This window comes from Nyctibius grandis, chromosome 2 (genome assembly GCF_013368605.1).
Source record: "Nyctibius grandis isolate bNycGra1 chromosome 2, bNycGra1.pri, whole genome shotgun sequence".
Classification (NCBI taxonomy): domain Eukaryota; kingdom Metazoa; phylum Chordata; class Aves; order Nyctibiiformes; family Nyctibiidae; genus Nyctibius; species Nyctibius grandis.
This window is the reverse complement of record NC_090659.1, coordinates 55,673,467-55,687,320: the sequence shown is the minus strand read 5'-3', so window position 1 is coordinate 55,687,320 and position 13,854 is coordinate 55,673,467. Positions and strand designations below refer to the sequence as shown.

The following is a 13,854-nucleotide window of genomic DNA, read 5'->3' as shown; positions in this document are numbered from 1 at the left end:
ATTGTACTATTTTGTACTATTCCTCACAGAAGTGACAGTGTTTTCTGAGAAGCGAAGTAAGGATGTAGGGGAGGAGGAAAAAAAGAGGTTTCAGGAAGTGTCCTGAATTTGTGAAAATTGGTTACATTCAATTTGATTAACAGTTTAAAACCTATTTACCAAATTATTTCTGTAGATTTATTTTAGCTAACATTATGTAATACATTAGAAACCCATTACATATTCCTACCTGAATAATATCATCAGCTCCTCCAGTAGCTACTTTAGATCTGAGTTCTTCAATCTCTTTCTCTAGTTCTTAAAAAAAGCACAGAAATTTCACAGTATGAATTGATGCTCCATCACAGCAGCAAATTACTAGTAAATCCAGTGCCTAACAACACTCCTATTCAAATCAGACATGTCTTTTATTTCATCAATTTTTGGTTGTTACTGAGTGATAGAAAGGGCTAATGGAAAGAGAACAAACACTCAGTACTTCTTCAGTCCTGACATTTAGCATGGTTTCCTGAGGAAGCAAAGCTTCCTTGTTTGGGTGGAGGGACAACAGAGAAATTCGATGATTGTCTTACCATCTATTTCATGATCAATTTAAGCCACAGAAAAGATACTCAGTTTCTACTGGTTCTCTAAAAATAGGCAGCAGGTAAAAGAACAAGATCTGATGAATAACCCCAGGAAGGAATAACTAGGAAAAGTCTAGTATAGCCCATTCCCTATCCTTATTGTTTCGCTGGGCAGCTACCAGCAGTCAGCATAACTAACTCCAAACAAGGGAAGTGAGACCAGTCCGAGTAGTGGGCCACTGGAGGAAAAGGGTCAGAGAGGAGAGGGACAGCACATGAGACCACAGATTTACACAGGATACTTTTAGGTGGTTAACGCAAAATTTTGTTTGGTATATTTTACATTTTCTTGTTAAAGAAGGCAATGGTCAAACGTAAAGTAGCTAACTATTTTAAAGAAGCCATTGTACTCTATAAGAGTACTAATTATGCAAAAATCTATCAGAGACATTCCTCCTCTCATCTGCTTCCTGAAAAGCAACAGGTATCCCTGCAACTGACGAGGGGAACAGACAATGGCAAGTCCCACTTTGACTCTTGCACAAGCTACATTGTTCCATCATGCCAGACTGCCAGATAAAAATTAATCTAATACCTGACAAAAGCAATGCTTCTTTTTCTTCCCTCCCTTGCTCTAAGGACTTCAGTCCTTATCCTCCCAAAAAATACTGAAATTGCAGAAAAAAAATCTAGGATATTCGCCTAAAATTTAAATCTACCTAGCAAAAATATGCAGTGATATTATGAAAAGTCAGATAGCACCAAGCATTAAGACAGACATTGTTCTCTTTCCAGTAAGGTACCTGTACATCTTGACTTCACTTTCTGTATAAGCATCACTTGCTTTTTTGCAAACTTGATGAGATCTTCTTTGGGCAATGTGTCCAGCTGTAAAAAAGTACATATTAGAGGAACCAGCTTCCTCTAACCCAGAGGTAAACAGAAAACAGGGCATTTTAGCATCTGACTTCCAAGAAGTTAAATTTTAGGGTAAGAAACTGTCCTACCACACATCTGCAAGAACAATAACAGTCCAAGTTGCTGCTGTTCTGTTATACAATTCTGTTATTTCCAGTGCAATAACAGAATCTACTCCTAATTCTGTGCTTTTCTGAAGTTGTTCTAGAGCACACAAATGGCCAGCATCAGTTAGACAGGAAAACTCAGTTGGGAAGGGTTACAATTCAGTAATATAATTTGAACAATGTTTTGAAAAACAGCATGCTGACCTAACATTGACATTGTTTAAATTTACTTCCAACATATGCAAAGAAGTCTGTGTACATTATGAAATAGACTACTGCCAAAACTGGATGGTATATATTTTATCAAATATTGTAACAGGAAGTGAATATATCAATAAGAGATTTTTTTTCCGCGTGTTTTCCAAAACACCTTAGCCTAGTGTTTATAAATGAATTTTTTTAAGAAGTCTAGAAGACAGGAAACTGTTTAAAAATACCTTTATGTCTTCATATTAGTCACAGCTTGCATGCTAAGCTGTAACCCTTTCAACTACTGCTATCTAAGTTAGATTTGTGAGGACTGATTACCTTTGATTTCCCTGATCCTGATGTGACAGAAGACGCCACCATCTCTTGCCCAGCATCTTGAACCTACAACAAAATAAACCACAGTCTGTGGTAACTGAACTTTTTAATGTAAGACTACCAAAAGAACTAACTGAAAGTCTGCAAACACCGAGAATAACTGAATATAGTGAGAGCTCAAGAAAAAAAATTTAAAATGTATTTGTAGGACTAGTCAGAAGGATAATGGAAAAAAAAAAAAAAAAAAAAAAGATAGAGATCTGTTGTGATTAGTACAATGAAACAGCAGAATAAAAAACTGATTTCCAAACCAGTGTGACCTTATGATTCCATTACTGAATTGACATCTAGAGTTGATACACTACTGAAAAATCATCTTATTTACAAGAGGTTACAAAGGCATGACTCACTATCTTGTTCTTAAAAGACTGATTAAAAAAAAGGCATGAATGAAAAAAACTTGTAGAGGAGTAGCAGTTGAATCAAACTTTGGGAACTTCTGAACCACATACAAGAAAGAAAAAAAAGTTGAGGCATAAACACACTGGTTATCACTCAAATATTTGGCCTAACAAATATATTTGAAAAGACTCTGCAAAGTCAGGGCTCTTTTGAACAAAATACAACCCTCCCTCCCCTGTTTTTTTTTTTTTTATTTTTTAAACACACTGGTTAGCACTAGAAGTGCTTGCATGACAAACGTATTTGAAAAGGCTCTGCAAATTCTGGGCTCCCTATTCCTAACACACACGCATAATGCCGCCTTCTGTAAATTTCCACAGATCTAATCTGGGAGACTCTATGCTACTTTATAATGGTTTATATGAGATATGCTTACCTGCACGTTGGGGAACATGAAGAAACATACATAACTAAGATAGGGCAAAGGAAAGGGAACAGACACTTCCAATATATTAAGGGTAGCATTTCCAAGCTTTGACCTTTACCCTTCTTTTTCCTTCAAGCTATCCTGGGTATATAAAAGTGAAGAAGTATATATACAAATATTTGTATTTTGATATATATCTGTGTTTGTGTGTGCGTGTGTATGTATACACACATACCTTCACTTCTATTTTGCTACTCTCTTCATTCTGACAAAAAAACCCCTTATAATAGAAACTAAGGAAAAACCAAACTGGACTTAAACACTACTAGAATGGAGAATCACTAACAATTTAGAGAGAACAGCTGATACAGATAATAAGCAAGGTCATAATTAGAAATATGAGTTCAAGTACTGACCAAGGACAAAGGCCGTTACAGTTACCTCTCTCTGTATCACATGGGCTAGAGCTTTTTTTGAGATGGCAAAAGCAAACATCAGAAAATAATGTGCCCGTTAAACACAAATACATCATTTTTTTTAAAAAAAAAGCTATAAAGTTTAAGTTCAGATTTTCTTGGTACACAACACTTTGTCAACATTTACATCCTTAATATTTCAGCACTGCAATTAGCAAAACACTGTCACTACAAGCAGAATGCTTACACAGTATAATTAAGTACAAGAAATTTTATGTGCTGTTTAGAAAATGATAGCACGTCTCTCCATGCTACAGTAAAGTCAGATGAATCTACACATTACTTTTTTTTCTCCTTTAAGCTAATATGCCCAGAGGCAGAACCACGAATCATATAAGACAACGCATCCAGTTTTGCTGTTCTGGTAACAGAAACCATGAGCAGCTCATACAGAGGGCTTCACTCATTTGAATTAGAAGAACAATGAGGAAGATGAGTTACTAAAAAACACTAAACTTTTAATTGATTAGGTGCATCTAAGCACAACACTGATGTCTTGCAAAGATTGTCAAGTTTCTATTCCACAGTTCTGAAACCAGGGTATGCGTCCATACTTCACATTTACCCCTTACTTTTGCAATAGCTAAACATACTCTCTTAGAAAGCCATACCGATGTATAAATGCAATGTATTAAAACTTTGATGTGAACTGTGGCAGTAACAACCATTATGAACAGTGATTTTCTGAGCAGTTTGCAACTTTTAGACATCACCAGCTCTCATCATACCAAATAACACCAAAACACATTTTGAGTTGTGATCACTTCAGCAAACAGAGGCACAGTTAGAATGCACACAGCTCAGAAACTACCAGGAGAGTTAATTTCAAACTCTTCAATGTTTCCTTCAGATTTGCTGCAGTGGTTATGAAAGCTACACTAGATACACACACCTCACTGATTTTATTTGCTTGCGCTAGTAGGTGTTTCATAGTTGACGTACTGCTAACGCATCAGGTCACTTCAGTGGACAAGGAACGCTTGTTCACCCGTGGGTACTTCTAAAGAGTCACCCCTCAACACGTTCACTTGTCATCGGAGTGTTTCTTCCCTTGAGTCAGCACCGCCTGATCTCCCCCAGCCCGTGCACACAGGACGACAACCCCACCTTCTAGTAGGAGGCGCTAAGCATCCCCAGAAGCCCGCACCGGCGCTCACACCGCCGCAGGGCAGGACCACAGCACCCATTCCCACCCCCGACCCGGCCCGGCCCGGCCCAGCCCAGCCGGGAGCGCGGCGGGCTACGCACCGCACCCCCTCACAGCTGCGGCCCAGCGGGGCTGCGCCACCCCCGGGGGGCAGGCGGGGAGGAGGCGAAGGGGCGCGCAGCGGCCCGCGGGCTACCCTGCCCGCCACGCTGGCTCCGGACAGCGACCAGCGGCGGGCCCTGAGGCGAGCGGCGCCGCCCGCCAGCCACGACCGCCCCGGGCGCTGACGGCCGCCCGCCAACGGCGCGCGGAGGGCGCTGCGCACGAGCGGAGAGGCACACCTCCCCCCTCCCCACGAGGTGCAGCCCAAGGTCACGCACCGCCCCCCCCCCCCCCCCCCCCCCCCCCCCCCCCCCCCGCGCCCCGCGCCCCCCCCCCCAGCAATGGACGCGCCCCCCCCACCGCTCCCGACGTGTCCCCTCTTCCCCCGCCGCGCCGCGCGCCCCGTTACCTCCATGGCGGTGCCGGCTGGCTGCAGGGGCGGGGAGATCGCGGCGCCGCAGCCGCTATCAGCGCCGCTACATCCTCCCCGGCCCACTTCCGCCTCCGTCATCCCCGCACGCCGGTAATGTGAGTTAACGCACCTCCCCTCCCCCGAGCCGGGCCGGCTGAGGGTAAGAGAACGTCCGTCACCCCAGCCCCGCCCCCTCGAGGCCAGCCCCGCCCCCGGGCACGCGGCGCAGGCGGTTTAACGCCTCGCTTGCGCGGAGGCGGGAGGAGGGAGGTGGCGGTGGGGTCTGCTGCGGTACGGTCACGCCGGGCAAACGTCGCCTGACAGCGCTTCGGCTGTGGCCGGGCTGCTCCGGCGGCAAAACCGAGCTGAACAGTGGCTTTAGGCAGGAGGTGCAGGTAGCGCTGCCAGCCGCACGCTCTCCGTCTAATAAAAACGGCACCGGGGAAGGGGTACGGCTACAACACCCCACCATGTCCCATTCCTGAAGGGCCCCCGAGGGGTACGCGCTGCTGCGAGGGCACCTTATGGTGCCGGGAGCCTGTTATTGGGCAAGTCTGTCTCTCACTGTCACCAGACGGAGAGCATGAGGTGATCGCCTGTGTGCTCAGACAGGTACTTCAGGGTTTAAGACCCTGTTTTTAATATCTTGATGGAAGCAGGGAGCGATTCAGTTATTTATCAAACGTCAAATATGAAGGACTGTACCACAGCAGATAGCAGAAGCCAGGTATTATGGCTTGTAGTTCTGTGTTTGTTTAATTAAGAGGCATTTTTATGGCCATTTGGGTAGGCATTTGAGGGGAGCAATGCCTACTTTAAAGTGCACACGTTTCTTATTCTAATTGTGCATGCACTATCAATAATGCCTGAATTATTTTTGACATTTTGTGATAAATAATTGATTTCTAATGAGAAGTTGCCTGGGAGAAACAATTTAGGCATATTATTCTATTTACAGTTCACCGGATAAATATTGAATGTCACTGAATCAATTACGGTGTCATGAGAGAATATTATTTTAATAGATATTAATATTTAATTTTAATAATAATTTATTATTTATTAATTTAATAGATATAGATATTATAATTATCTAATATTTTAATAGAAAAGATTAGTCAAAATACTGCTGTCAGAAGAATAATTTGCATTTTTCCAAGTCTGCTTATTGTCATTCTTCTTTTAAAATTCAAATGACAAATAGTGACGAAAGGCAGAAATGTTCTTCACAGAACCTCAGAAATTACTTCCTTGTCTTTTTTTTTCCGCCAGTGCATTCACTGTACATTATGTGTATTTATTCTATATTGTAATATATGCAGGTACACAACTGCAGCAAGAGCATATGGTTTCATGCTCTCACAGAGGTTGCTGGCAAGGAACAGATCTCCCTAACCAAGCTGCAAGAAGTTGTTTTTCCATTACTTCTGTTTTTGTACCTTTTAGAAGACTCACAGGCTACTAAACAGATTGAATCTTTCTTTTCCCATCCACTTTGGGAGATGCTGAACTGGATACCTACGCCTGCGCTGCCGTGGTCAAACATGGAGGTTTCACACAACTTCAAGAAGAGCCTTTCTAGATGCAGTCCTTCCAAAAACATCCTGTGGCAAAAGCTTTTGACCCTAAACCATGCCATACAGCACTGCTTTGTCCTTCCAGGGCAGTCTCCGATTGAAGTTGGATGTCTGGAGAGAACGCTATAGGAAAGCTTACCTTCTTTTTTGGAAAACCCCAGATAAAACAATGTTTCATGTAAATTTGTTCTTTTGTCCTATTCCCAGAAAACATATTATGATCCAACTCTTGGGTCATCTCATGACTTAGCCTATGAGGAAATTGATTTTGGAGATCATCCCAGGCAGACACACAAAGGGTTTTTGGATGTGTTTATACTGAGGACAGTGAACTACCAGCTCACTCATCGCAGGCTTTCTGAAACTGATTCTAGCTAGAGAGCACTCAGCCCTTGATAAACCTCCCTGCTCCTGTAAGCTATGTTTGACAGAGACAGGCCAATTCTCCCCTCCCGCCCCCCTCCATTTTGTGCAACACAATTTAGGTCTATTTCACAACTGAGATTGTCTTGACAGTCTTTCGTTCTGGTCTTGAATTGCAACCACAGTTGCAAAGCATTCTGGTTAGGGAATGGTAGAAGAATTTAAAAAGCTTCTAGAATAACTGGAAGAAAAAAGATTGAGGATTTTGAGTGTTGATTGTTTCAACTTGTTACAATAAAGTACAAGTTGCTCCATATTTTGTGGGAAAAAAATGTCGATTCATACCTGCAATAGTCTTACATAATTTTCTTAAACAGTTTATGAATTGTATGTCTTACCTATCCAGAAGGAGCCAGTAAGTTGATACAGATTGCATGCAGCTAATTTGAGACAAGATAAGTGAGAAAAACAAAAATAATTTATGTGCTCCATATATTCTGTGATTTTGTTATCTTTGTAAAAGATAATTAGTTCATTTTTTTAAATAGCATTGTTTATGTAAAACAAAATTGCAAAGATGTTTATGTGAAGTGTTGGGACAGAGCATAACAAACTTTAAATCCCGCTTTTGTTGAGAGGCCAAGTCTGACAGGGCTGTGATTAGCCCTTACATCAAGGCAGGGTACAAATGCTTGTTCACTATCATTGGAATTATTAGACCTGCAAGAATATTCTGCAGAGCACAGAATGAGAAAATTACTGTAATTTTGCAACTGCGGAATTTGTTTCCAGCATACAAGAGTTGATGCTTTAAATACTTGCCACTGTAGAATCTGCCTTTCCAACAGGTTCTGAAGATCACAGACCCTTTTGCTTGTGAACCATGCCGGGCCAGTCAGCATTCTTGCTTTGAGCTACTTTTATGGCTTTTCTACATGAAAAATTAGTATAAAGGAAGGCAGAGTATGAATTTATAGTATGTTAACTGTTCTTCTTTGGAAAGTATTCTTGCTGCTCTGTGCAAGTGAACCATAAATTCTTTGGCTGACTATGGTCATTTTGGTCGGCTGGGTTCGGGTTCAGTAGGTTCCCGCTGGAATGGTAGAGGCTACAGGTACAGTGAAAATGTTGACAAGGTGTAAAATATGAGGCTAATCTGAATGTTTATATGAGAAATAAGATGCAAGGGCAGTACTCCCCTTTGTGTTTATCTCAAAACTACTTTATGTGTGAAGGATTTGGTTAGGTATTAAAAAAAAGAAATTGTATATGTAGTCCTTAATTCTGGTCTTAAATTTCAATAGGAAGCTGAAAGAAGTTTGATGTTCTATTACTCGTCTGCAAAGCCCACCAAGCCTGTTGAAAGATTAGTGTGAAACTAAAACAAGGAAACTAACATTTTGTTTGAGCACTTAGGGTTGGGTCTGGCTATAAAAGATCGTTCCATTGTTAACAGAACATGAAAATCCTTTTAACTGCACGCAAAGATAGCAGCAAATATAGATGAGTGAGTGTTATTGGTACAATAACGAGTTACTGTGAATCAAAAGGCCCAATTTTAGCCAAAAAAATTAGTTACGTTCATTTTTAGGTGTCTAACATGAGACTCTACCTATGCCTGTATTGCCTGTACCGGAGCAGAACCCAGTGTGGCTTGCTTTTGACATACTCTCCTTGTCTCCACGGTCATGGTAGATTGCTATAATTCAACTGTGAGCCTTCACACAGTCCTAAAGGCATTCTGAGCTCACACTGCTGATAAATACCAACTGCCCTTGCAGCAGGCTATGCTGAAGCCCTTCTGCAAAATAATTCATGAGTAGTTTGCCTCTTCAGCATTAACCGTGGGACACTGCTGCATGACAACATTCCTGGTCCACCTACACAGTGCCTAAGTCTGTGCTTGGTCTGGAGGGCAGGCAGAGCCTTGTTATCCAGCCTAAGCCCATGGCTTTAGGTCTGGCAGCACAGCATGGTTGCATCCTGTGAGTACGAAGGGCTTAACTTTCTCTCTCCACGTGCCTCTAGGCTCACCTACAGCCTATATTGAGACAGGGCTTGTATCACTCGTTGAGGATGTGAGGGAAATGGAAGCTTCAGTCCAGGCTTAAAATATAATGTTAATGCACCTCTGGAAAATTCCAGAATTAATTATTAACCTTGTTGTAAAGATAAGGCTCTTTGTGAACATGTTGACATAAATCATTATAAAAAACATATAATGTATATATTACAGGATAGATATCCATATAGGATATGGATATTCTATGGATAGGACAATAGGACAAATTAAAGAAAAAGAAAACTAAAAAAAAAAAAAAAAGAAAAACTGCTTCCTGTCTATGATCTGTTTCCTAACTGGAGAAACAGTGACTTTCAATCCAAGCATGAAGCAGGTCATCTATGGTAAAATTAGCGGAAAGAAAAGCAGTCACCCTCTGCCTTTGAATGCTAGCTAAGAAGATAGAACAGCTGCTTCTCTGTCTCTTTCTTTAATTTTTTGAAGCTTGATGATTCTTCCAGTCTATTTCGTAAATGGTTGCATTCCATGTGAAAGTAAAATGGCTCCCCTAGTTGCTATCAACAGTCAAGCTAACGGGTGATCGTGACTACCCTGGAATTAATACAGCAGTTCCCGTTAAAAAGTCTATATCGAAGCAGGAATCTTCAGTCATTCCTGTGGGAGGATTTGTTTTGGTAGTTGTTAATCCAGAGCTACAAAATGGAACCATGTGAATGGTTAACGTGTATTAATCAACACTGATTTTCAAACATTTGTTAGAGATGAATCACAAAGTTTCTCTGCTATCAAAACTCAGCAAGTAAACTTTCTTAGACGAGACAAGCAGCACTGAAGAAGTTTCTGTGGGATTGCATTAGCTAAACCGACAGGAGTCCTTTTTAAACTGACATAGAAGAAGTTGCACCTGTGTAAGAAGGTTAGTAAAATCACGCATCTAGGTAACTGGATGAAAATAAAGCATAGGTGTATGTTCAGGGCATATGTCTAATAGAGCTTTGCACAGAGCTCTGTCACCATAGTAAACAGAGTCATTTGTTTGCACCAGAAGCTTGACAATAGTTCAAATTGATTTGAAATAATTTAGCTGAACGTGTACAATCTCCTTCTGCAGGTGCTCATTGATTTACAGCATCTTATGTAAAAATAAAAATAAACCTCTTACCAACTTATGTCGGTATTAGTAAACAATACAAACACGTCGTTTAAAGCTCTTCTGTACATAAAAAACTGACAAATCTAAACATATGTAAGTTAAAGGCGCTCTAGATGTGGGCACCCTCCAGTCATCTACCCAGAAGCATATGCACATCTCTATTGACATACTGTCATGATAGACACCAAAGCACGGTAATCTCCAGGCCCATGGGGGATGCATACAGCCTATTTATCCCTTTCCCAGACTTTCCTGGTAACTAGAGATCCAATCATTTTCACTGGTAACAATTCACTGTTCCCTGTGGTTTTACACTGGTATAATTAATAACATTTTACAAATTATGACTGGATCCACAGGTTGATCTCTTCAGCTGCGGTGGCTTGAGAGGGCATAAAAAGCAGAAACATTTCACTTTTCTATCCCCCTGCTAGCTATGTTTTGTCATAAAGGTTAATGTTTCTGTCTTTGAATATATATAAGGATAACAGCAATAGAATAAGAAAAGCCAGTTTTTATGTAACTACACACCCAGTGTTTGTTTCCCCCCTTTTATTTCTTGGACTGTACTCTGACCCGTGTTACTTTTTATCTGTTTTTCAGAGCAGCTGAATTGCAGCTGGGTTAAGAGTTCCCTAAGGAAGTGAGAGCAAAGGTGACTTTTCCAATGTGATACGAGCCCCATATTATATGGTACCTTTTTCCTTGCGGTGACTGTGCAGCTCCCTTTCAGACCAGGCTTCAGCTACCATTAGCATTTTGCACTTCTAGTAGATTCAGACATTTCAGAGGAGGAACAAAGAGGTCGTCTGTGCGACCTTTTGTGCAGCACCGCTCATAAAACGTCACCAAGCTACAGAGTTAAGCATGTTTTCCATTTACTGATAGCTCTTATGACACTGAATGAGGATTAGATTGACAAACTGAGCTGACTTGTGGTTTCATGGAGCAATCCAAGAGGATGGAAATGTGTCAGAGAGCAGGCAACGCCTCTTCCTCATACTAGCAATAGTAAGATAGAAAATCAAGTTAATCATAAACAAAAACCAAACAAGCAGCAGAAAGCTCCCCAGGCTGATATTTAGCCTTGCTGCAATGAACAGCATCGCCTCTGCCAGATGGTTTTTTTCTCAGGTTGTCAATTTACTGAGACATCCTGTGTCTGTGGGCAGGAATCTCCATTGACCCAAAGCCCTTCAGTTGCCTATGTTTGCACTAATGTAGCAAATGCCTGTTTCTGGTTTCAGTGTTTTTTGCATTTTTGGGGGAAAGTCGGTGGGCCAGGAACTGACAATATAACTTCTACATTTAACAGGAAGCTTTTCATTTGTTTTCAAACTTGATGCAAAATATTGCTGCCCTTTAGAGAACTTCATTCATTTCAGATATTTGGATTAAATCAGTAGCCTGAAATGAACTGTGCATGTTGACAGCTGCACCTATTACTATATCATTGGAACTCTCCACAGGCCAAAGAGAAAATACCCCCAGCAAACATTTTCTGTGTTAAAGTAGACTAAACTAGACTAAATAAGACTAAGACTCCAGCTGCTGTCATCTATGTTGTTTTCCCTCTGGCATTCGGAGTGCAAACCCAGTTAAGCAGGAACTCTTTGCGGCCTTTCTTGTGTGCCAAGCTCCATGGTGGCACTTTAAAAACAAAAGTGGGTTGGTAACAGTTGTCTATAATTAAATGGTCTACAAACAGTTGTCTATAATTAAATGCGCTACAAATCACTTCAGTTAATTTCCCACAAGCTCAAAGCATGGCTATAGTGCTGGTACTAATGCTAAAGCAGAACTGGTCTTTATTTGATAATATTGACCAGGCCCTATTGCAACTAAGCCCTCAACGGGATGTTTGTATGTTTGGTTAACAAGTGAAGAGTAAAAGAAAGGAGGAGGTAATAATGTGACGCATCTGATGAACACTTTTACAGTGGTGGAGAAGAGGGAGATGGTATATGCAGCACTGACTCTTGACCTGGTTCATACCAACTTTCAGAATTCTCCAAATATTAGCAGAAGATTATGCTATCCATTTCAAAAGGCAACAGTGAAAAAAGTTTCTTGCCTTGATGCCATGGGGACTAGTGCCTCCACAGCTGGATTGTAGATAAATGCCTCTATGTAGCCCTTTAGCAAGTTTTATCAAAGGAAGTAACGGGTGTTCAGTGTTTTTGGAAATGGTGCTTTCATGAAAAAATGATGTTGCTTTCATTTGAACATGAAAGCAACATTGGAAATGTTGCTTTTCGAGACCAGCTAAGGAACCTGAAGGTGCACAAGTCCATGGGACCTGCTGAGGTGTGTGTGCAGGTCCTGAGACAACTGGTGGATAAAGTTGCTAAGCCACTATCCATCATTTTTGAGAAGTCGTGACAGTCTGGTGAAGTTCCCACTGACTGGAAAAGGGAAAACATAACCCCCATCTTCAAGAAGGGAAAAAAAGGAAGACCTGGGGAACTACAGGCCAGTCAGTCTCATCTCTGTACCCAGCAAGATCATGGAAACTATGCTAAGGCACATGGAAAATAAGGAGGTGATTGGTGACAGCCAACATGGCCTCACTAAGGGGAAATCGTGCCTGACAAATTTGGTGGCCTTCTACGATGGGGTTACAGTGTTAGTGGATAAGAGAAGTGCAACTGATGTCATCTGCCTGGACTTGTGCAAAGCATTTGACACTGTCCCGCATGACATCCTTGTCTCTAAATTGGAGAGACATGGACTTGACGGATGGACCACTCGGTGGATAAGGAAATGGCTGGATGGTCGCACTCAAAGAGCTGGGTTCAATGGCTCGATGTGCAAGTGAACACCAGTGCCAGAGGTGTTCCTCAGGGAACGGTATTGGGACTGGCACTTTTAACATCTTTGCTGGCGACACGGACAGCGGAGTTGAGTGTGCCTTCAGCAGGTTTGCTGACAATACCAAGCTGTGTGGTATGGTCGACACGCTGGAGGGAAGGGATGCCATCCAGAGGGACCTTGACAGGCTTGAGAAGTGGACCTGTGCGAACTGCGTGAAGTTCAACAAGGACAAGTGCAAGGTCCTGCATGTGGGTTGGGGCAATCCCAAACACAAATACAGGCTGGGTGGAGAATGGATTGAGAGCAGCCCTGAGGAGAAAGACTTGGGGGTGATGGTTGATGAGAAGTTCAACAGGAGTCAGCAATGTGAGCTTGCAGCCCAGAAGGCCAACCGTATCCTGGGCTGCATCAAAAGCAGCGTGGCCATCAGGTCGAAGAAGGTGATTCTGCCCCTCTACTCCGCTCTCATGAGACCCCACCGAGAGTACTGTGTCCAGCTCTGGGGCCCCCATGGTAAGAAGGAGATGGAGATGTTGGAACGAGTCCAGAGGAGGGCCATGAAGATGATCAGTGGCTGAACCACCTCCCATATGAAGAAAGGCTGAGAGAGTTGGGGCTGTTCAGCCTGGAGAAGAGAAGGCTCCAGGGGGACCTTCTAGCGGCCTTCCAGTACCTGAAGGGGGCCTACAGGAAAGCTGGAGAGGGACTTTTTACAAGCATATGTGGTGATAGAATGAGGGGTAACTGTTTTAAACTGAAAGAGGGTAGGTTTAGATTAGATATTAGGAAGAAATTCTTGACTGTGAGGGTGGTGAGACATGGAACAGGTTGCCCAGAGAAGC

General features: G+C 42.2%; 1 protein-coding gene across 1 annotated transcript in view; it reads right to left on the bottom strand.

Moving 5' to 3' along the window:
• Positions 1–5,181, bottom strand: part of GCC2 (GRIP and coiled-coil domain containing 2) — a 28,624-nt gene extending 23,443 nt beyond the window's left edge. Inside the window, exons 1-4 of the mRNA XM_068425154.1 lie at positions 5,080–5,181; positions 2,120–2,182; positions 1,370–1,454; positions 230–297 (exon numbers count right to left, since the gene is read on the bottom strand). Of these exons, the coding sequence (XP_068281255.1) occupies positions 230–297; positions 1,370–1,454; positions 2,120–2,182; positions 5,080–5,181 (318 nt within the window). The remainder of the gene's footprint in view (positions 1–229; positions 298–1,369; positions 1,455–2,119; positions 2,183–5,079) is intronic.
• Positions 5,182–13,854: the final 8,673 nt, after the last annotated feature.